This window comes from Typopeltis vanoorti, chromosome 22 (assembly GCF_054136105.1).
Source record: "Typopeltis vanoorti isolate ZY-2024b chromosome 22, IOZ_Tvanoo_1.0, whole genome shotgun sequence".
NCBI lineage: Eukaryota > Metazoa > Arthropoda > Arachnida > Uropygi > Thelyphonidae > Typopeltis > Typopeltis vanoorti.
The window spans coordinates 29,073,843-29,099,540 of record NC_143570.1 but is presented as its reverse complement, the minus strand read 5'-3'; the positions used below and the strand labels follow the sequence as shown (position 1 = coordinate 29,099,540).

General features: G+C 35.9%; 1 protein-coding gene across 3 annotated transcripts in view; it reads left to right on the top strand.

The window, feature by feature from the left end:
- Window positions 1-25,698, top strand: part of LOC150094266 (WD and tetratricopeptide repeats protein 1-like) — a 447,781-nt gene that overhangs the window by 219,386 nt on the left and 202,697 nt on the right. For all 3 annotated transcript variants that reach the window (XM_090412278.1, XM_090412277.1, XM_090412279.1), the window contains exon 7: window positions 6,981-7,182. In XM_090412278.1, the coding sequence (XP_090268404.1) occupies window positions 6,981-7,182 (202 nt within the window). The remainder of the gene's footprint in view (window positions 1-6,980; window positions 7,183-25,698) is intronic.

The window sequence follows — 25,698 nt, the reverse complement described above, 5'->3', positions numbered from 1 at the left end:
CCAAGAACAAGATAGTTAGATACCATTAGTCATGCAAGCAACATCATATTGCAACGTCCAAACTGGAGAAATAAGATCCTGGACAGGGTTGGAAGCAATAAATCCAGCAATAAATCCAGAAGGCCAAGACTTAATTTGGGTTATAAAGTCATAGGAAAAGAAGAAGAAAAATAAATCGTCAAACATTGTTTTAATGCGTATAAGATGATACTGATAATAATGGGGCATAAGATAAATTTGAGTAATATGATCATGTGAATTTAACAAATCTCAGTTATTCAAAAGATCAAGCTTTTGAAAATTCATTTTGAACTGTCTGAGAATATGATAATCAGGAACTTTAAATGTAAAATCTTCATATTGTAACCTCCCCCCCCTCCAATTAATACTTTTTATAGCAGAATTTAATGGACATAAATACTCTGTATGTAAAATTCACCAAGAAAAGCCAGATTCTTAAATGAATGCTAGATAATAAATTTCTTTTCTAAATAGGAATAAAATGTCTGCCTGTTTATACTGCAGTAGCTGTACTCACAGTACTCTCTAGCCATCCTTCCACTCCTTATGTGGAAGCAGAACAAAACATGTATAAGAAGTTATGTAACATCCATTTGCTCACTAGTGTATCATCATAGGAATAGTATTCTTCGTGGACGCCATGACAGAAAATTGACAATGTTGACTGGGATACATTTCCATAATTTGCATAAGTTAATTCTGCAGTAGTCAGCCAAACATCCTTAAATGAAGCAGTGAACATTAGCAGACTATGTTGTCCAGGCAGCAGTAACTGTAGTTCCATAAACACAGTCTCACTTTCCATTCTTTCCAAATCTTGGTGAAAACCTGAATGCTCAGCAAGGGGAAAAAAATTCAGATTTGGAATGCACTTCAAATAAATATATATACTGCTTGGAAAGAAGTCAGTGGTCATCCATGGCGCCCACCTTAATAAGATGCAGGACGTTCTTTTGCTGCGATGACTACAGCAATCCTATGGGGGGGGGGATACTTTCTGTAAGTGTACGATAGCAATCAATGGGAATTTTGGACCATTCTTTCTGAATGCATGTAATGAAGTCCTGAACTGTTGTGGGATGGACATCCCTTGACCTCACCCTATGCTCCAGTTCATCCCACAGATGTACAATAGAGTTGAGATCAGTGCTCTGTGGAGGCCAGTCACGTGTGGTGATGTTCATGTTCACGAACCACACAGTTACATTAGCAACTTTATGACACAGTGTATTGTTTTGCTGAAAGACACAATGGTTAGTTCCATAGAAGCACCACAAAGTAGGAAGCATTGTATTGTCCATAATGTTCAGTAATCTCTCTGTTAATGGCACCTCAGATTTGAGGCCAAAACCGGATGTTATCATCACACCACCTCCGAATTTCATATTTGGGGTTCTGTACTCTGGTAAGAGACCTTCACTAGGCATCTGCCACATCCACACCTGCCCATCTGCTCAGTAGAAGTATAGTGTGATTTGTCACTCCATAACATAGCTTTCCAAGCAAGCTTCCACATCCCACTGTACATGCTCTTTGCATCACTGAAGATACCGTTGCATGTTGGTTTGGGTAATGTGGAGCTTGTATATTGTGGCCCTACCATGGAAACCTATGTCGTAAGCCTTGGTTTTTAATGTTTTTTTCAGATTCGTGTTCCAGTCAGTTGGCCAATGAATGGCAGTTTTTACATATTATCCTTCATTGCACCTACAGTCATGTTCAGTGTGAAGTCAACTGCAGGTAGCACTTGCAGTTGACTTCTCACTTTCATCTCAGTATGGTATCACTGATTATTGACCTGGAATATTCCCATTTGTCAACAATTTGACAAACAGATAGGTCTGCCACATAGCATCCTTTCACAATGCCTCTTTCAAAATCCATCATTTCTTTTCTCACTACCATTTGACCTAGACACGGTTGCACTGAATGAGCATCATGTTCCTCCAATTTATACTGACTACAAACACGTGACTTATTACATGGCACGAAGCACCTTGCTCATGGTGGGGGGGGGGAGGTCTGTTGACTTCTTTCCAAGTGTATATACATATAAGAAATTCCAAACTTGGATGTCTACAAACATTCATGCCATAATAGAATTCAAACCGCAACCACTGGTTGATTGCAGTTTCACTTCTGAGTGATTGAACTTCTCATGGTTCAACTGCAATTGTCGATTGCTTTGAAATTTCTGCACTCGAGTTTTTTATTGATGCTTCTTTTAATAGCTCTCTTTGCCTTTTCCCCCAGTTTTGTCATTTTTGGTGACAGTGATCACCTCTTGGTAATTGTGGTTACTGAGAGCTCTCTTAAAATAAAGTATATCAAATAAAGTTTTGGCACATGTCAAATGATGTCATGGTCACTTTGAGCACCTGTCAGCATCATTATTTTGTACTGGATGTTCTCTGTGAGACTTATGGGATGCACTAATTATGGGAATAATTGGTGAATCCAAGCTACCTAAGTAATGTTGAGTTTAAATAATTGTAATACTTTTTATATTTGTGAGTATTCAAAAAATGTGAACTAATAATACCTCTGTTATTATTTTATTTCAGTAGTTCAGCATTCCACTAATACAGATGAATAACAGTGCTAACAGACCATAGGTACATTCAAGTTAAGCGTGCATAAGGTGTGACTTGACTTGTATTAGTACAGAGTGACAAATGCAGCTGTGCCAATAGCAGTACGGTTGACTTTACATGCTGCTGTTATGGTCTAAACAGCATCTACTGGCATTGGTAGCATAACGGAAATAACTGCTATTTCCACTGTGGTAATATTCTTAGAAGTATGATTTTGCAATCTTTTTGCTATTGCATACAGCCATGAGTTTTGTGATGTCCTTGTCATCCACAGAAATCAATTTCTTTTGAAGTTCCTGTGTGTGTGTGTGTGTGTCATTGAAGTTGGGCATAACATTCTGGAACTCTAAAGCTCTCCCTTTAAATAAATCTACCATACTCTTTTTTTTTTTTTTTTCTTTTTTTTTTCCCCCTCAGTGTTTGGATAAACCTGTGTATTTCTGTGTCACTACATCTTGATCTTGAGAAAATTAAGGCTGAGTGTACTTCTATATATGGACAAAAATTGCTTCATTCCCCACAGTAGGTTCACCGCTACTTTAAGTCTGTTATATACGAGGGGGAGCTGGAAAGTTTTGATAAACACCTAGAACAAAAATGATATTAAAGCAATGAAACATTTTGTTCTAGGTGTTTATCAGAACTTTCCAGTTATATATTCCAAGCTTATATATACATCTTGTTTGTATTTCTAAATAACTTAGGGAATTGAAACAACGTAGATACGAATATAAATTAAATAATACTTTAATAGATATTTCCGATATTTCGGCAATGTCTCATTGCCATTTTCTAAAGGAACTTACAGAAAGGCAGGAGCACACAGGCCCTAACAATACAGTAACTTGAAATGAAGATATGAAGCTATCTTTCTCCTAGAAGTCCTGATGGTGCCCTCTGGTGGGTTAAGTAGGCATTCTTGGCCGTTGGGCTGAAGGTCTGCTGATGTATGCCTCCCAAATTTGGGGCAGTCGCATACAACCAAATTTGTTGAGGTTTGGAGAGTTTCTTAGGGCAGAGGCTGATTCCATAAATAATCTTTCGAATTTATATTTGCTCCGGTGTATTATTTTTGCTTTCTTCCACCGTATTCTGTGGCGAGTATCCAGAGCATTACTACGCGAACAAATCACCGTCACGCGGTTAGGCTTAGCCAAAATTAACGAAGCTATTCGTACCCTCGAAGAGGAACTTTCGTGCACTTTGAATCAAGAACTGTGGACAATTTTACATGACGTCTCGTGTACCTCCGCAGACAAAGAGTTTGAAAAGATACGAAGCCGACAGATGAAGAAATTCGATAAATTAATAAAAAAGAATTCCACCGTCAATCCAGAACTTGCTACCAACACTGTAATCAACCTTTCTTCAGTCACCCTGAAGCCTGAAGCTCTCAACGTGCTTTCACGTGGCCACAACTTCGCCATTGCTCCCAAAAAAATACCAAGTGAGGAAATTATGATCCAGATTGAAAGAGGAATCTGCCACCTTCCACATCAAATCGCCAACAGTGTAAGACTGGATGTAGCTTGTGTCCTTTCCATAGCAAAACCACCCAAAACTAATATATCCAACAAGGAATTTGAAGCCCTACAGGAATTGAGAAATAATAAAGAATTAATTATCACCAAAACGGATAAAGGAAATGCAACTGTAGTACTTAACCAAAAGGACTACAAAGGTAAGCTGAATGCTCTCCTATTAGATCGGGCTACTTACCTCCCTATCAATTACAATCCCACCAACTCACAAATTAGAAAACTTCACAGCCTCCTTAAGAAAGTCACTTCTTGGCCTGTAGAAGTTACCAACAGATTAAAACCGTTTAACTCTATACCCCCCCCCCCCCCCGTATTTACGGACTCCCAAAAATACATAAAGAAAATATACCATTACGTCCCATAGTGGATGGCATTGATTCCCCCACATACAAATTAGCTAAATATTTGTCCAAAGAGCTCACACACTATACTGGCAACACACCATCACACATAAAAAACTCAGCCCACTTCAAAGCCAGCATAGAAAACCTTACACTCCAACTTAGTGACATAATGGTCAGCTTCGACGTCTCCTCCTTATTCACCAATGTCCCACTCAAGGAAACTTTAGAGCTAATCCAAGCTAAATTTTCTCCCGATATCTCAGCCCTATTTCAGTTCACAATGAACTCAGGCTATTTCGTTTGGCAGGGAAAATTCTACAAACAAATAGAGGGGACAGCCATGGGCTCACCACTCTCCCCACTCTTAGCCAATTTCTTTATGGAGACCTTTGAGGAAAAAGCCTTAGCCTCTGCCCCACAAAATCCAACAATATGGCTTCGCTACGTTGATGATGTGTTCGCTATTTGGCCACATTGCTCTGAAACACTCCTCTCCTTCCTCACACACTTAAACAACCAACACGCCAGAATCAAGTTCACCCTGGAAAAAGAGGAAAACAACTGCCTCCCCTTCCTAGACACACTAGTCACCCGCCAGCCTGATGGAACTTTGGTTTTCTCAGTTTACAGAAAACCCACCCATACAGGCAGATACATCCACCAACAATCTCACCACCCCCCCTCACAACAATATGGAGTGGTAAAAACACTATACAACAGGGCTAAACTAATCTGTTCTAACGCCATAGCCCTTAACACTGAACTAAATCACATCCTAAACACTTTCTCAGCCAATGGCTACCCCCCCCCCCCCCAAAAAAAAATCCAAAAAATATTAAAACCTACAAACCACAGCCCCCCTCCTCCCCCCCTCCACAAAAAAGATTACTCTAAATCCATCATCATTCCCTACATCCAAGGCACCTCAGAAAAAATTACCAAAATTCTAAAAAAACATGACCTCACCTCCTGTTACAGACCCTACAGAAAATTGGCATCCCTTATCCGCTCTACCAAAGACCAACCACTTCCCCTAGACCTACCTGGTGTATACCAGGTCCCTTGCAGTTGTAAACTGTCGTACTTTGGCCAAACAGGCAGGACAGCGAATATCAGAATTTCTGAACACAAGGACTACAACCGGTTTTACAAATATAGCCATTCTGGTCTTGCAGACCATGCTCTGGATACTCGCCACAGAATACGGTGGAAGAAAGCAAAAATAATACACCGGAGCAAATATAAATTCGAAAGATTATTTATGGAATCAGCCTCTACCCTAAGAAACTCTCCAAACCTCAACAAATTTGGTTTTATGCGACTGCCCCAAATTTGGGAGGCATACATCAGCAGACCTTCAGCCCAACGGCCAAGAATGCCTACTTAGCCCACCAGAGGGCACCATCAGGACTTCTAGGAGAAAGATAGCTTCATATCTTCATTTCCAGTTACTGTATTGTTAGGGCCTGTGTGCTCCTGCCTTTCTGTAAGTTCCTTTAGAAAATGGCAATGAGACATTGCCGAAATATCGGAAATATCTATTAAAGTATTATTTAATTTATATTCGTATCTACGTTGTTTCAATTCCCTAAGTTATTTAGAAATGCATAACCAACGTATAAGCCTATCTACGAGAATCAACATCTTGTTTGTAATATTTAGTGTCCTATAAATTCTGATATCATTAGTGCACATCTGTTAGTATATGTAATTGTGTGTCTGTATATAATTGAAGAAATTGAATGACTAGAAGCTGAGAAATGCCAAAATAGAAAAAAAAAATATATATATATTTAAAAATTATACATATAAAAACACAACTTTCTTTGTGTTTTTAGAAGACTTCATCAGATTCATAACATGAAAAGAGAAATACAAAAATATACATTACAAGAGAAAAACAGTTATAAATTAACTTACGAATGTATTGCTGACATTTGATGGCATTCTGGATGTCATAGTATTGTTGGGCACATTCATGCAAGCATGATCTTGTGTATGCCAAAGCGGGATAACTGAAGAGTGACAATCAGATAGGTTATAGCTAAGGTTACACATGCACACACATGCTGTGGGTGTGTGTGTTAACAAAAGTAATTTGTTGTCAATAGTTTGCAATACTAAGAAATATTTTAATTGTCAAATTTAAATAGTAAATTCACGTGCACACAGAAAGGTTAAACTGCATTTAAATCGATCACACTAATTACTCTAGTTATAACGATATTATTCTATTGTTCAGCTATGTAGCACAATAAATTATTTATGTTTACATTAGTTATAGAATGTCATATATTTTAGAGATTATAATAGCTCACTGGTGGTAAAGGGGTGGTTTGAGAAGAGTAGAGCTTTTACTTTCTGAAAGTGTTGTGACATCCACCATTGTTAGTGTAATCATGATAAGTGATATTAAAACTATTTTGTAGTTATTATTGAATCACGATTTGATCTCGACTAATTTCCCCATTTTATTTCAGGCAGTTTGATTTGAGAACTCCACACCAATGTTCTAATGTATGTAGTAATGTTTTAATTAACTTAATCAACCATATTGGTCGAACTGCAGAAGCCAAATGTTTGGCTATTAATCCTCTTAGACCAGAACTGCTAGCTGTTGGTGCAAATGATCCATATGTGAGGTTATACGATCGACGGATGATATCACCAACTACAATAAAGGTAATGTTTATTTAACATAACTGATTCTAAACTTTGAAAGTTTAAGGACTTTGTAATTTTTTTCCATTATTACAGAATGTATTTGTCAATTACATCAGTATTCTTTTATATAGAGATTTTGATTGATAGTAACCTTCTTTTCTTGTAAATAATTTAGAAGATTTCTAAGTCAGATATCCGAATATGACTTTGCATAACTGGTAATTAATTTACGGAATTAACAACGCATATGAAGTATTTAATTAAAGATAACTTTAATGAATCACTTCTATATTTCGGCAATGTCACATTGCCATCTTCAGGAACATAAAGATATGGTATGTGCACTAAGGAACTAACAAAGCAAATGAGGAAGAATGTAAGAAACTAATTTTGTTCCTAAAGTCCTAATGGTGCCCTCTTGCAGGCTAATTTGGTAGTCTTGGCAGTTGGGCTGAAGTTCTCATAATGAAAGTCTCCCAAATTTGGGGCAGTTTCATGCACCCAAATTTGTTGAGGTTAGGAATGTTTTTTAGAGCTGCTGAAGATTCTTTGAATAATCTTTCGTATTTAAACTTGCTTCGATGGATTATTTTTGTTTTCTTCCAACGAATTTTATGGTGGGTATCTAAGCCATGGTCTGCCAGCCCAGAGCGGCTGTACTGGTGAAACCGGATGTAGTCTTGGTGTTCTGAAATCCTGATATTTGTTGTTCTGCCTGTTTGGCCAAAGTAGCACAATTTGCAGCTGCAAGGGACCTGGTATACACCAGGTAGGTCTAGGGGAAGTGGTTGGTCTTTGGTAGAGCGGATAAGGGATGCCAACTTTTTATATGGTCTGTAACAGGAAGTAAGGTCATATTTTTTGAGGATATTAGTTATTTTTTCAGAGGTGCCCTGGATGTAGGGGATAGTGATAGACTTGGTGTAGTCTTTATTGTGGAGGGGGGGAGGGGGGTTGTGGTTTACAGGTTTTAGTATTTTTTGGATTTTTTGGGGGTTATAGCCATTGGCTAAGAAAGTGTTGAGGATGTGGTTTAGTTCCATAGTCAGGGCCTTGTCATCTGAGCAGATTAATTTTGCCCTGTTATATAGTGTTTTTATCACCCCATATTGTTGTGAGGGGGGGGGGATTGCTGGTGAATGTATCTGCCAGTGTGGGTGGGTTTTCTGTAAACAGAGAAAACCAAAGATCCATCAAGCTGGCGGGTGATTAAAGTGTCTAGGAAGGGGAGGGTGTTGTTTTCCTCTTTTTCTAAGGTGAACTGGATTCTGGGATGTTGGTTGTTTAAGTGTGTTAGGAAGGAGTGGAGTGTGTCTGAGCCATGTGGCCAAATAGCAAACACATCATCCACATAACGAAGCCAAATAGTGGGTTTTTGTGGGGCGGAGTTTAAGGCTTTCTCTTCAAATGTCTCCATAAAGAAATTGGCCAAGGGTGGGGAAAGTGGTGAACCCATGGCTGTCCCCTCTATCTGTTTGTAGAACTTTCCTTGCCAAACAAAATAGCCTGAGTTCATTGTGAACTGAAATAGGGCTGAGATATCGGGGGAAACTTGGCTTGGATGAGCTCAAGGGTTTCTTTGAGTGGGACATTAGTGAATAGGGAGGAGACGTCAAAACTGACCATTATGTCAGTGTGTTGGAGTGTGAGGTTTTCTATACTGGCTTTAAAGTGGGCTGAGTTTTTTATGTGTGATGGTGTGTTGCCAGTGTAGTGTGTGAGTGTTTTGGCTAAATGTTTGGCTAATTTATATGTGGGGGAATCGATGCCATCCACTATGGGACGCAATGGCACATTTTGTTTATGTATTTTTGGGAGTCCATATAATCGGGGGGGTCTAGAGTTATAAGGTTTAAGTTTGTTGGTGACTTCCACAGGCCAAGAAGTGACCTTCTTAAGGAGTCTGTGGATAGTTCTAATCTGAGAGTTGGTCAGATTATATTCAATGGGGAGGTAAGTAGTACGGTCTCGTATTAAAGAATTTAGCTTACCTTTGTAGTCTTTTTGATTGAGTACCACAGTGGCGCTTCCCTTATCAGCTTTGGTGATTACTATTTTTTTGTTGTTTTTTAATTCTTGTAGGGCTGTATATTCGTTTTTGGATAAGTTGGATTTCGGAGGTTTGGATTTAGTGAGAACACTGACTACATCCTAACGATATCGGCAACAACGTGAGACTGGATGTAGTCGGTGTTCTCACTAAAGCCAAACCTCCGAAATCCAACTTATCCAAAAACGAATATACAGCCCTACAAGAATTAAAAAACAACATCTTTAATTAAATACTTCATATGCGTTGTTAATTCCGTAAATTAATTACCAGTTATGTCTAACCAACGTATAAGTCTTGCTACTAGAATTATGACTTTGCAATTGTTCATTGTTACATAGTGTTTGGAATTTATTATGGAAAAAATAATTTAAGATAAAATAAATGTTGCAGAATGTTTTGACCGTAACATTAAGTTATCATATGGGACACATGCATAAATACAAAAGGGGCACAAGCTGAACTACATCTCATCTTTGCATTCTAATTTGATCCTAGCCACTCCTCTGGTGGAAAAAATAATAATATAGTAAAAAATATATTATATCAATAATTTGATGGTAGAACTCTTTAGTTGTGATGACCTGTAGTCCAATTCGTATTTTTGTGTCTGTATCTATCATGTGAGCAAGAGACACTGTATTCTTTGCCCGAAGTTCAGAATTCTCCTTATTAATTACCCTTCATTCGTCATCATCAACAGCTTTCTTCATTCCATTGCTGGACGAATGCCTCTCCATGCTTCTTCCATTTTAGCCATTCTTGTGAATTTCTCCACCATAAATGTCCATAACATCTTGTTATCTCATCGTCCCATCTTACCACTGGTTAACCTGGTTTCTGATAACCAGTTCTTGGTAAAAGATGCCACGAAATATATTCTTGGTTTAATCCTATAGTTTAAGCAAACAAAGTTTGCACATGAAGTAATGTCACAATTGGGCATCTCGTATATAGATGCTAATGACTTCATATTACTTGCCTTAATATCCCATAATGCAAAGCACATATCCTTAATGACATGTATAATGGTATGCATTATGGAAAGGGTCACTGCCCAGACCAGTTTCAACCTTTATTGTGGTCTCATCAGTGGGAGCCAGATCCAGAAGTGATACCAAGGTTCAAGTAATGCAGAAGTCATATTTCCATATACAAGTAGCCAAATGGTGTCACATCTTACTAAAATACTCTGGGTTAGAGATAGATGTTAAAGTTTTTCCACTTGGTTATACTATACTTATGACAGAATACCACATGGAAAACTATTACAAAAACTGGAGAGAATGGGAATGGATATGAGGCTAATAGCATGGATAGTGAGATGGCTGGTGGAGAGACACTAGGGATTAGTATATGGTAGGGTGGAGTCTAGTAGAGTGATGGTGACTAGTGGAGTACCTCAGGGTTTGGTACAAGAGCCACTACTCTTTATTTGTATATCAATGACATAGGAAAAGATTTAAGAGGGGATATTCAGTTGTTTGCTGATGATGCAAAGTGGAGAGAGCAATAGTCAATAAAGGCGATGTAGATATCCTGCAGGATGATTTAAGTAAATTGTCATTGTGGGCAAAGAATAACGATTGTCAATTTAATGTTGCAAAAAGTAAGGTTATGCACTTCAAGTTGAAAAGGTTGCATATGGTGTATCATATTGGTGGTATTGGTTTGCAGGAAATTGATGAGGCTAGGGACTTGGGAATAATGGTGAACAAAGCATTACAGTTCAGAGGGCATATTGCAAAAGTTGGTAAAATAGCTCAATGAATTACTTGGATGTTGAAAAACACAACAAGTAAAAATAAGGAAGTTATTATCCCTCTTTATAAGGCTATGATTCGGCCATATCTTGACTACTGCACACAGATTTGGTCACCTGGGTTTCTTGTGGGCCAGGAGGTAGTCAAAAAGATTCAGAGACGAGTGACCAAGATGGTGATAGGTCTGTGGAATACTCCCTACATGGATAGGTTGAAGGTTTGTGGGTTACAAAGTTTAGTTGATAAGCAAAAAAGGGGAGACATGATAGAAACTTATAAGATATTAAAGGGATTATAAAATTGATGTAAGCAAAATTTTTCAATATATGACAAATAGTCAGAGAACTAGGGGCCATCCGTGGAAGTTGTGTAAGAGTGTGGTTAGTAGATGTGTGTGGACCAGATTTTTCGCATGTAGAGTGGTGAGTAAGTGGAATGGATTTCCAGAATTAGTCATGGGTACCCTTAGAGTGAATGGATTCAAGGAAGAGGTATGATAGGATTTGTGTGTATGGTGGTTAATTTGGGTCTCCCACGATGAGTCTTCAGACTCCATAGAGATGCCATAAATAATAATAATATAAATTAAGAATGCCAAGAAGTTATGATTTATCCATTCAGTTGTTTTCAACCCCAGGTGACTTTTTGTAGGCATTGCCCACAAAGTGTTCCTGGTGAGATTTTTTACAGGGTATTTCACCATTTGTCTCCCCTCCCCATTTTATCTGGGCTTGGAATGTATTCACAACTGTAATCCATGTGTAATCCATGTCGGTTTGCCTGTTCTGGGCAAACCAGCCCCATGAATACACATAAAACCCAAGTTTCCGGGTGAAAAAAACCCATACCCATACATAGTTAGCCAGTATGACACTGGCTAACTCACCTTTAGTTGAAAGAGACCAGATAACGGTTTCTCATGGAACTGACAGGAATCGAACCCAGATCTTTCTGACCAAAGGGCTTCGTCTATACTGACTGAACTATGGAGGCTAAGAAATTATATTCTTGAATTAATCCTTTATCCCGGTGTAAGCAAACAAAGTTTGCACATGAAGTAATGTCACGACTAGGCACATCCATAATGCATAGCATTATACATCTTTCAGGATATGTGCTTTGCATTATGGGATACCAAGCTAAGTAATGTGAAGTCATTAGCCTATATGCAAGTGGCGCAGTCGTGACGTTACTTCACTTGCTTACACTTGGATAAAGGATTAAACCAAGAAGAATATAATTTCTTGGCATCTTTCAACAACCAATTCTTGGTGTCCATTCTGTTCTTCTCTTTGTCCATCTGTTGTCAGAAATTCTCGTCATATGTCCTGCCCAGCACCATGTTACCTTTTATTACTAAGGTAATGTCCATTACCTTTGTTTGCTTCCTTATCTAGGTACAGTGGTATCTTGCTAATCCGAATTAATAAAAACCGGGCTCGTTCAAATTAGCGAATTTTCCTCCAAGAGACAACAATAACTAGCGTTTAAAACAAAAATAATCAGATTCTAATGTTACATCAGTTTAATTCTGTAAATAAATGAAGTAACTGATAGAAATAAAGCTACTATACAGTAATGTAAAACTTAAAAAAATGATACAGTCCACAAGTTTATTTTAGTAAAAAAAATTTAGTTTTTATGTACCTGTATTGTTGAGGATTCTGATTTAATAAAATTGCATAGTTCAGTACATAACTTAATTTGCATTAAAAAATATCACTTTCTTGCACAAAAAAAGTTACACAAAATAATACAAAATTTTTTTATTTCTTTGTAAAAAAAAAGTCACTGATTTTCTTTTTGCTTCTTGGAAGCTAAACTTTTTTCAAATGCTTTTTCTCAGAGCTGTATTAGAAATAAAATTTTGTGGAATGGCATATATCGTTCTGCTTAGCCCATTCTATACATATATTAAAACTGTCAACTGCCTCTTCATGTTTTACTCTTTTTTTTCTTCGAGTTCTTTATCGTAATTATTATTATTAGACACCTCCAGGGAGTCCAAAGACTCATCGAGGGAGGGCACCTGCTCTATAGCTCGGTCTCTGCCACTCAATCCACTTTATTGTCTTCTAATTATTCACGGTTTGAATTTATCTTGGTAAATTCTAGAGGGCTACAGTTTTTTCCATGACGCTTGAATTGCTTCAGGCTCGACGGCTTCCCAAGCAAACGTGAACACACAATAAATCAAAATAGGCCTACAGTATAACTGTACAATCGACAGTATGAAAAAAATACTGTACTGTAATTATAATAAAATAAATAGTAATAATTAAAATAATAATTATTAAATAAAAATAATAGTACACAAAATAATAATATGTAATAAATAAAACTTTTTTTTCTTTCAAACCGCAGTTCAGATTACTGGGGGGTTCAGACTGAAGAGGTTCAGATTAGCGAGATACCACTGTATTATTCTTTTTATCTAACCAGTTATTCCCAAAATGGCTCTTTATATGTTTCTTTGTGTTTTCAATTTCTGTAATTTTTTTAGTCAGATTCCAGGTTTCACTACCCATAATCATTGTTTGGAGTTGCATACACTGGCTGTGTCAATTGAGCTTAAATATTTCTCTATAATTTTTCTAAGTTAAACTTTCCATCTTGCTGTTATTCTAGCTGAAATTTGATTATCAAGTTTATAGCTGTTTGTATTAGCTTACCATTGATTATCTTGACTCACCTTTATTGGGATAAGTCACATAATTAAGCATCATAGATTAAAGTTGAATATGTATTTATGTTACAAGTGATCAAATGTGTACAATCTATATTCTGGAGATCTTTAGGGTATTCTGATAATTTTTTCTCATTAAAGTTGATTAATCTTCTTGAATCACCTTTGTTGGTGTAAGTTGCATTATTAAGGATCAGGAATTAAAGCTGAATTCGTATTTATGTTATAAGTGATCAAATATGTTAAAGTAGATTCTGGAGATCTTTAGGATATAATTTCTGATAACATTGGGTGGATGATTAGTGCTTCACCACTTAACCACCTCTTCGATCCTTGAAAGAGCTGTAACCATTTTTTTTTTTTTTTTTTTAGTTTTGCATATATATTTGTGTGTTGGGGGAGGTATTTAAAGGTAGCATTATAGCCACTTCATTTAAATAACTTTGGTGGCTTACTCATGTAACAAAAAATGTAGAATTTTATTCAATAACTCCAATATATTTCATCCAATGTTATACTGATATCAGGGAGACAGACCATTAACTACATTTAAAACATGAATCACAATGATGAGTCATAAATCATGCATATATTAGTTTGTGCTTGGTTACTGCTGAAATACATGATTATACTACTAGCGTTCAAAGGAATGATTGTAGAAAGTTACATACATAAAAAAATATCAAAATAATTATTCATTAAAAAACTTATGAACAATTAATAGTTCATAAGTGGCATGCAGTCTGATCAGTTGAGGTTCAGATGATTTCTTATCATTTTGCATCTCAAGAAAAAGACGATCAAAGTTGAACTTCTTGGAAAGAAGAAGTTTTGTCTGGTTCCAAAAAACTGTTACCTGGTGTAGTGTGAGAAGCAAGCCCAGATTTATCAGATTCCAAAAATGTAATATAGTCCTCATGTTCTTTGATTCTAATCAAGGCAGCCTGTCTTAAATGTCAAAGATGACATGAGTAAGGTAATTGACAGACACCTAGTAAGGAAAAAAGTGATAATGTATCCTTTTTAGATGGTAGGAAGGAAGACAGTTATCAAGTTGGTTTGAAAGAAGTGTATAGATTGAATTTATTCAATCTATACACTTCTTTCAAATCTGTGCCATTTGTTCCATGATTCCTTTAAGGTAGGGTATTGAAATTCTTTTCACATCAGATTGTGATCAATGGGATTATGAATTATTAAGATATCCAAAAAGTGTAGTTTGTTATTGGAGTTACATTCTATAGTGAACTTGATACAGAAGTATAAGGAGTTTATTTTCTCTAGGAACTGAAGTAATTCTCACTCAGAGTGGGGACCAAACTGCAAATATTTCATCAACAGAACATAACCTGAGGAAATATAGTGTCAGAGAGTTGTTTTTCTAGATGCTCCATAAAATAATTAGCGAAAGCTGGCAAGATAGGACTGTCCATTGCTGTACCTTCATTTTGTTTGAACAACTTATTATGTCATATAAAATAGTCTGCATTAATAATGAATTTAAATAGGTTAACAATGTCTTCTGGGAAATCAGATTCTAAAAATTTCCTTTAACGGAAGCCAACCTTTACTGGTAGATACATTTACTCATCCTTCCACCATCATCAGAGAAGACAAGTATTATAGATATCATACGATCTTCTCCTCTGATTTCCTTTTGTTAGATGAACTGAATAAAATTAAAAGAAATCTGATGTGTAATGGATATAACAAACTATCATTCAAAAAAATATTTATAATTATCATCCTTCTACCTGACTGCAATCCAATGGGAAAAGAATTTCAATACCCTACTTTAAAGGAACCTTGGAACAAATTGTACAGATTCTTTGTAAATTCAATCTATATGCTTCTTTCAAACCAGCTCGGAAACTGTCTTCCTTCCTACCATCTAGATTAAGGATTACCATCTCTTTCTTTACTAGGTGTCTGTCAACTACCCCTCACATGTCATATTTGCCATTTAGGACAGATTGGCAGTTCTGTCTTGATTAGAATCGAAGAACATCAGGTACCACATTTTTGGAACCTGACGACTTTGGCCTTGTTTCTCACACTGTTGATACTAGGTACAGAGTTCTATGAAATTCATTCCATGAAGCTTATATTTGATCATCTTTTTCTTGAGACATGTGAAATGCTATGAAATCATCTGAACCTCTATAATAAATTTAGTTTAATCCTTTATCCAAGTGTAAGCAAACAAAGTTTGTGTCTGAAGTATCTTCAAGACTGAGGCAACTTGTGGTAAAGGTGGACTAAACTCTCATCACTTGTCTTAGTATTTCCCATAATGCAAAGCACATCTCCTTGCAGACATGTATAATACTATGCATTAAGGGAAGGGCCACTACCCAGACTGGTTTTGACCTTTATTGAGGTCTCGTCAGTGGGAGCTAGACCTAGAGGTGGGGATATTAAGGTGGAAGTAATGGAGAAGTCATATTTATATATACGAGTTGCCAAAAGGTGTCTCACCTTATTATTAAATTACTCTTTAGAGAAAGATGTTAGAAGTTTTTTCCACTTGGTTAGACTATAATAAATTTAGTTTAATCCTTTATCCAAGTGTAAACAAACAAAGTTTGCACCTGAAGTATGTTCAGGACCGAGGCAACTCGTGGTAAACGTGGACTAAGCTCTCATCACTTGTCTTAGTATCTCCCATAATGCAAAGCACATCTCCTTGCAGACATGTATAATGCTATGCATTAAAGGAAGGGCCACTACCTAGACCTGTTTCAACCTTTATTGAGGTCTCGTCAGTGGGAACCAGACCCAAGAGAGCTTAGTCCACCTTTACCACGAGTTGCTTACAATTAGATAAAGGATTAAACTAAATTTATTATAGTCTAACTAAGTGGAAAAAACTTCCAACATCCTTCTCTTCTTCTTCTTCAACCTTTTGGTTCTGTCCACTACTAGACGAAGGTCTTCCCCCCCATGATTTTCCAGACCACTCGGTTTTCTGCCTCTCCCATCCATCTCACTCCTGCAATTGTTCCAGTTCATCCCTCCACCTTCTTCTCGGTCTTCCTCTTTGTCTTGCTCCATCCATTGGTCTCCATTCTGCTGTTTTTCTAGTCCATCTCCCGTCACTGCATCTGGCAATATGGCCAGCCCATCTCCACTTAGCCTGTTTAATGTATTTTACAATATCAATGACACCTGTTTGAGATCTTATCCAGGTATGTCTTCCTATCTCTTAATGTTATTTTTAGCATACTTCTCTGCATGCAATGTTGTGTTGTTCTCAGCTTTTTGTTTAGGGCTTCTATTAAAGTCCATGTTTCCCCTCCATATGTTAGGACAGGAAGTATGCACTGGTCGAAAGCTTTCCTTTTTAGACTCATAGGGATGTCACTTATGAATATGTCTCTCATTTTCCCATTAGCCATCCATCCAAGGTGAATTCTTCGTTCAGTCTCTTTTCTTTGGCAATCCTCAAAGGATAACAATTGGCCCAAATATACATATGAAGTAACTTGTTCTATTTCATGGTTTTCAGCTTTGACAGTTCTATGATGTATGTATTTATTCATCATTATTTTTGTTTTTTCTCTATTTATTTTTAATCCAATTACTTTGGAGGCTTCATTTAGCTGATTTAGCCTTTCTTCCAGATCTTCAAGATTATCTGCTATTAGGACAATATCATCTGCAAATTTCAGATGATGCTGCCTTTCTCCATTTATGTTTACTTCTTTTGTTTCCCAATCAAGGCTTCTAAAGACTTCCTCTAGTGTAGCTGTAAATAATTTGCGAGATATGGTATTGCCTTGCCGGATGCCTTTTTGTATTGGAAACTTTTCAGTGTTTTTGTATAATTTAATTACAGAAGTTGCATTATTGTAAATATGTTTAGTGTTTCCATATATAGTTTCTCAGTTACCTGGTTTTCAAGTGCTTTTAGTGTTGCAGATGTTTTAACTGAATCAAATGCTTTTTCATAGTCTATATAGCCAGACATAAGGTTTTGGGCATTTATTAAAGAGTTTAGTCAGCTGTTTGATGACAGGGCTTCCTCCCAGTTTTAAGAAGTCCACCATAATTCCATCTTCTCCTGGGGGCCTTTCCATTCTTCATTTCCACTTCAACTTGTAAGATCTCGGGGGCATCGTGTTCTTCCTCACTCGAGTTATCCATAGATGATTCTTGGATGTCTCGGTCTTTGTCTTCGTAGAGTTCAGTATAAAATTCCTGAATTCTTTTGATTATTGCATCTCTATTTTTTATAAGTTCACCATTTTTTCCTCTTACAGCAGCTATTTCCTTTCTTCCAACTGATAATGTTCGTTTTACGACCTTCATATTACTATTGTTTCTTTAATTTTTCTAGTATTATACGATCTAATTTCATGTTTCATCCTTTTACGTATAGTTTTACAAATTTCTGCATATTCTATTTTATTGGTGTCATTCAAATCTCTTTTCATATCTCTTATTTTCTTCATCAGATCTAAGGTTTCTGTCCTAGTTTTTCCTCTCTTTGATGCCTTTTTACACTTACTATTTCTATTGCACAATTCAAGATAGATTTTGTTAAGATTTCATTAGCATCATTGATGGTAGTAGCTGTGTTTAACTCTTTTAGTTCATTTTTGAGTAATTCTCTATAACAGACAGCTCTTATTGTGGTAGAGGTTTTGTAGATTCACTAAACATCTTTCTCTAATCCAGAGCAATTTAATAATAAGGTGAGACACTTTTGGCAAGTCGTATAAGTAAATATGACTTCTCCACTGCTTCCACCTTAGTATCAGCACTTCTGGGTCTGGCTCCCACTGATGAGGCCTCAATAAAGGTCGAAACCTGTCTGAGTAGTGGCCCTTCCCTTAATGCATGGCAGTATACATGTCCGCAAGGAGATGTGCTTTGCAAAATGGGAAATACTAAGACAAGTGATGAGAGCTTAGTCCACCTTTACCATGAGTTGCCTCAGTCCTGAAGATACTGCAGGCACAAACTTTGTTTGCTTACACTTGAATAAAGGATTAAACTAAATTTATTATAGTCTAACCAAGTGGGAAAAAACTTCCTGAACCTCAACAGATCAGACTGCATGTCAGTCTGCAAGTTTTGGGATGTTATCACTGTTAATTGTTCATAATTTTTTTTTTAACGTAACAACTTTCTACAGTTGTTTCTTGAACTCTAATAATGTAATCATGTACTTCAGCAGGGACCAAGACACGAGCTAGTATATGCATGATTTATGATTCGTTATTGTGATTCATGTTTTGAATGCAGTTAATAGTCTGTCTCCCTGATGATTGTTCACATAACATTGGATGAAATATATTGGAGTTTTTGAATAAAATTCTATATTTTTTTGTTACATGTATAAGTAAGCTGTGAAAGTAATTTAAGTATATCTAGTGCATATGTTCCATTAAAACTAGTAAAATGTTAAAACTACTGGCCTTGATGAGTTTCCACATCAATAAATGTGTGGTTACAGAAAATGTCCCTGAAATTGAAATGACATGGATATGAAACATAAATTATTTGATCTATTTCATCCATATGGCTGTGTAGGTGGATATAATTTAAGTATATCTAGTGCATATTCTTGTTGAGAGGCTTATACGCTGATTAAATGTATTTAAGGAATTGACAGCGTATACTAGAAATATAGATTAAATAAACTTTAATATATACTTTCCGATATTTCGGCGAACGTCACGTTGCCATCTTCTTGGGAACTTACAATAAAGACACGTGCACACAAGTACTAATAACAGCAAATGAGACTGAAGCTAGGAAGCTACCGTTTTCCTAAAGTCCTGATGGTTCCCCCTGGCGGGCTATATTGGTAGTTCTTGGCCGTTGGGCTGAAGTTCTTCTGATAAAAGTTTCCCAAATTTGGGGCAGTTTCATGCATCCAAATTTGTTGAGGTTTGGCATGTTCCTAAGGGCCGAGGCTGATTCCATGAATAGTCTTTCATACTTGAACTTGCTGCGGTGTATTACTGTGGCTTTCTTCCATCTTATTCTCTGGCGAGTATCCAGAGCGTGGTCTGCAAGCCCAGAGTGGCTATACTGGTGAAATCGGATGTAATCCTTGTGTTCTGAGATTCTGATATTTGCTGTCCTGCCTGTTTGGCCAAAGTAGGACAGTTTACAGCTGCAAGGGACCTGGTATACACCAGGTAGGTCTAGGGGAAGTGGTTGGTCTTTGGTGGAGCGGATAAGGGATGCCAGTTTTTTATGTGGTCTGTAACATGTGGTCAGGTCATGTTTTTTTAAGATTTTATTGATTTTTTCCGAGGTGTCTTTGATGTAGGGAATAGTGATGGATTTAGAGTAATCTTTATTGTGAAGGAGAGGGGGGTGGTGGGTTATGGATAACTGGGTTAAGTATTTTTTGGAGGGGGTAGCCGTTGGCTGAGAAAGTGTCACGGATGTGATTTAGTTCAATGGTTAGGGCTTGATCATTAGAACAGATTATTTTTGCCCTGTTGAATAATGTTTTAATAACTCCATATTGTTGTCAGGGGAGGGGGGGTGGGATTGTTGGTGAATGTATCTGCCTGTATGGGTGGGTTTTCTATAAACTGAGAAAACCAAGGTTCCATCAGGTTGGCGGGTGACTAGTGTGTCTAGGAAGGGGAGGTTATTGTTTTCCTCTTTTTCCAGGGTTAATTTGATTCTAGGGTGTTGGTTATTCAGGTGTGTTAGGAAGGAGAGGAGTGAATCTGGGCCATGTGGCCAAATAGCGAAAACATCATCAACGTAGCGAAGCCATATGGTAGGTTTTTGTGGGGCTGAGTTTAAGGCTTTCTCTTCGAACATCTCCATGAAGAAGTTGGCCAAGGGTGGGGAAAGTGGTGAACCCATGGCTGTTCCCTCTATCTGTTTGTAGAATTTTTCCTGCCAAACAAAATAGCCTGAGTTCATTGTAAACTGAAATAGGGCTGAGATATCGGGAGGAAATTTAGCTTGGATTAGCTCTAAGGTTTCTTTGAGGGGGACATTCGGAAATAGGGAGGAGACATCAAAACTGACCATTATGTCATTATGTTGGAGTGCAAGGTTTTCTATACTTGCTTTGAAGTGGGCTGAGTTTTTTATGTGTGATGGTGTATTGCCAGTATAGTGTGAGAGCGCTTTGGCTAAATGCTTGGCTAGTTTGTAAGTGGGGGAATCAATGCCATCCACTATGGGACGTAATGGCACATTTTCTTTGTGTATTTTTGGGAGCCAATATATGCGGGGGAGTCTAGAGTTATGGGGTTTTAGTCTGTTGGTAATCTCCAAAGGCCAAGAAATGACCTTCTTAAGGAGCCTATGGAGTTTTCTAATTTGTGAGTTGGTGGGATTGTAATCAATGGGGAGGTAAGTGGAACGATCTAATAATAAAGCCTTGAGCTTACCTGTGTGGTCTTTAAGATTGAGTACCACAGTGGCGTTCCCCTTATCCGCTTTGGTGATCACTATTTTTTTGTTTCTCTTCAATTCTTGTAGTGCCTTGTATTCACTAATGGATATGTTGGATTTTGGATTCTAAAATAGTTTAGTCATAACCAATTATCCTGTCGTCGACTGCGCCATTGTTAATATTTAATGAATTTTTCTATATAGGCTGCGCCATTATTATTTATAATGCGTATTATAAATAATATTAGTTTACTAACAATTATTTTTATTTTTGACTCCGAGTGTCCCTATATGTTATTATATTTGCACAAAGAGTTCACTCCAATTGGTGCAATGACTTTAACTCACTCTCTCAGAATCCAACTAATCATTGACTCAGTACCAAGTACAAAATAAACACATTTAATAAAACTTAAAACAATATATATACACTTCTAGTAAAAATACATAACTACAACTAGATTATATGGATCCAAGGCCTTATTTAAAAAATATAAACTTACTCTTAAGACAAAACACTTTTTCTTTCACAAATCACAAAAAAATGTTCATAGTCTTTTTCTCTTCCTGTTAAGGCTCTTTTCCAGAAGTTACAAGGTTCTGTACTTCATTTTCAGGATCCCTTTAAAATTCTTTTTTACTGCCTCACACAAAACAAAATCAAGCTCCTTCCTACTTGAATATATCTTGGCCAGTTTATAAAAACTTAGTTTCAAGATTTCCCTTTTCTTTACTTATTCCTTCTTGAAACATATTATTTCCACTATTCCTTTTTCGGAATACAATATGAAATTTCCTTTTGACTGCCGCACACAAAAAAAATTCAAGTTCCTTCCTACTTGAATATATCTTGGCCAGTTTATAAAAACTTAGTTTCAAGATTCCCCCTTTCTTTACTTATTCCTTCTTGAAACATATTATTTCCACTATTCCTTTTTCGGAATACAATATGAAATTTCCTTTTAACTGCCGCACACAAAAAAAATCAAGTTCCTTCCAACTTGAATATTCCTCGGCCAGTGTTCTAAAAACTTTCCGAACGCTCTCTTGTTTACCACTGTAACTTGGATACGCAACGCTTTCTTTGTCAGCTGTCAATCAAACATCAAGTTCACTCCGGGAGCATGCGCACTTCAACAACGTCAGAAACTACGCATTGTAATAATATGGCTGACTCGCTGTATCCACCAGCGCTGAAGAAAGTCTTTCATAAACACAAAATTCAACATTTAAAAACACAATAAACTTTCTTATAAATAATACAAATAATCAATTAAGTAAGTACTTCAATATTTTTACTTTTTTTTACATATTACTTCTAACATAATATTTTCATAACGAGCACATCACAAGTGCAGACACTGCGTGTATGAAAACAAAACTAACAAGCAAAATTAATACGTAAAAATATTCAGAAATTTTTAATATGATTATTTTTACATCAGTTTCATTTTTCTGTGAAAAAAAATTTTTTAAAAAAAAAATTTTTTTTTATATTTAACCTACATCTAAACAAACTTTTAATATTTATTTCAAGATCGTTATATTTTAAGTTCTAATCTAATTATCTAATCATTATGTATATCTTCTGAATCACTAGTTTCAGAATCATCTGACACTAGAGATAATTCTGAACTTTCTTCTTCCAAATTAGTATACTTAAAAATTTCATTTTTATACCTTTCAAACACTTCATTTAAACTACTTGAATGATGTCCTAAATCTATAGAATCATCACTATCAGAATCAGTTTCTACAGGTTTTTGAGATTCTAAAAGTTTCTGGGATTCCTTATCCTTACTAACTAAATTTGAGGTATCTTTAACTTCCCTTTTCTTATTTAATCCTATATTTATCAACCTATGAAATTCCGCTATACTTTCATCAATGTTAGAATCAATTTGATTATCATTTTTCCTACATTGTACATCATCTGAAACATGTGTCTTAGGATTTCTAAAATTTCTTGTATTTTGGTTCACTTTACCAAAGTTTAATTTTTTCTTTCGCTGCATATTTGAATTATGAATATTAGATCTATTCCCTTTCCTATCATTTAACTTTGAATAAGATTCACAATTAGTATTAGGAAAACTACATTCATCCTTCAATATTTTATTCATATTATCACCTAAAGTAACTAAATTTTTATTTCCCAAAAAGTACCTTTTTAATCTATCAGAGTGTACATTTAAAATTTTACTAGGATTATTGACATCTTGAATTCTAAAATTTACAGGAGAAAAATTGTCTAAAATTCTAAATGGACCTAAGGCTTTCTTTCCTAATTTCCCAACTCTTTTAATACTAGATTTATCATCTAACAATACTAAATCACCTGGTACAAAAGATTTATAATTTCTAAAGCGATTTATATATTGTCTAGTTTTCTGAGCACTTAATTTACTTATTTCACCTACTAGTCTATGAGTAGTGGAAAACTTATCTATTACTAATTCTAAATATTCATTTATATCACTGTATCCTGTATTTGGAATAACTGAAACAAGTTCATTAGGAAAAACTGGGTCAAAACCATATAATGCAAAAGATGGTTTTTCCTTGATAGCAGAATGAAAAGCAGACCTACATGCAAATAATGTTTGAGAGATATGTGTATCCCAATCATTCATTTTGGTGTTTGCCAACTTTGAAAGTATTTGCTTTATATTTCTATTTAGTCTTTCACACATACCATTACATTGCGGATGATAAGGTGTTGTAAAAATCTTCTTAACATTAAGCAATTTACATAACTGTAATAATAGTTCAGATGTGAAATTTGCTCCTTGATCTGAAAGTAAGGTCTGAGGAGTTCCATATCTACAAACTATCATATTCAAAAACTTTCTTGCAATAGTTTTTGCAGATTGGTCTTTCATTGATACTGCTTCAGGAAATCTAGTTAGCATGTCTATGATTACTAGAATATACCTATTTCCTTTTTTAGTAATTGGTAGAGGACCTACTACATCAATAGCAACAGCTTGAAATGGTCTAGTTGGAATTGGAAATGGTTGTAAAGGAGCTTTTCCTCTAAAAGGGGATCTTATTTGGCACTTATGGCATGACTTGACATACGTGAGTATATCACTCTTCATACCTTTCCAGATGTAACGATCCTTTATTCTTTCCAAAGTTCTAGAAAACCCTTGGTGTCCTGCTAAGTCAGAATCATGGAAAGTATACATAATCCAAGGAATCATTTCAGTTGGTGCCAATATTTTCACCTTCAACTTTCCATCTTCCATTTGTCTAGATAAGAGTAACCCATCTTTATCTAAATACAAGTTATCCAGATTCAAAAATGTATCTAGTTGAGTTTCCTCTTTCAATACTGCTTCATAAATAGTTTTTAGTATGGGATCATCCTTCTGAGCTTGGATAATCTTATCCTTTTCCCAAATTTGTATACTAGGATCCTTATTCTTTAGAGTTTCAATATTAAATACTTGATCACTATCACTAGTATCTAGAAAAACTTCAGGAGACTGCTTTAATTTTCCACTGTCACCTGATTTCCTATCCAAACAGCATTCTACTCCACACAATGATACTGTATTATCAACAAAATTACACACAAACCTATGACGTTTCAGAAAATCAATTCCAAATATTATTTGTACATTTGGATTTGAAGATTCTGGAAGAACAATTAAAGAATGAGAAACTTTTAATGGAAAACAAGGAATTGAAATAAAGACATTGATTTGCTTATAAGCTGAAATTTCAGATTCAAATATTCCTTTTAACTTAATTGGATTGCTTAAAACTGAAATATCATTTGGAATTAGAGATTTAATTTTGTTAAATAAGCTATAAGAAATGAGTGAAATGTGTGCACCTGTGTCAAGTAAGATTTCACAAGGTACATCTTCAATAAATCCTTGTAATACTGTTAAAGGATTACTTTCATTAGCACAAGGAGCTAATGCTACATCAAACTTTCTTTTATGGTTATAGCTGTCTTTGGCTTTACCCATGTTTAGTGAATAGTTTGACATTTCTGTCCTTGCCAGTATAATATTGGAATAATAACTAATTCCAGATTTACTTTTATTCTCTGATTTCTTATTTTGAAAACAAGATCTATCTCTAACATAACAATCTTTAGCAAAATGACCCTGTTTATTGCATCTAAAACATTTTGGAATGTATCTCCTATGAGATGCTTTATTCCTGTTAATGCTATCAGATTTACAAGAAAAAGATTGATTATCTGTAAGATTTTTTGATATTGTTAAATCCGACATCATCTTAAATAGAAATTCCTGTCCTTGAGCTATGGGTCTCTGTTGTCTTTCTATTTCTTCACTCAGAAATGTTTTCAGTTCCTCATATTTTTCCAAATCATGTAATTTTACCCTGGAATCAGATTCTGGAATATCCTTAGTAAAATTCACAGAAGTTTCCTTAGACTTTTTCTTTTTATTTTCAGCTTTACCCCTTTGAAGCTTTTCTTCTCTCATTTTATCAGTACCCACAATGCTAGAAGAATGAAGTTGATTATGCTGAAAAGAATTTACTTGCTTATTGCTTGAGGAATGAAAAATATCTCTTAATCTTTCTTCCTTTTCTTTAACAAGCTCAAAACATTGTTCAAGATTTCTAACTTTTTTCTTATACGCTGTTTCTTTTAAATTATCCTTAAGGCC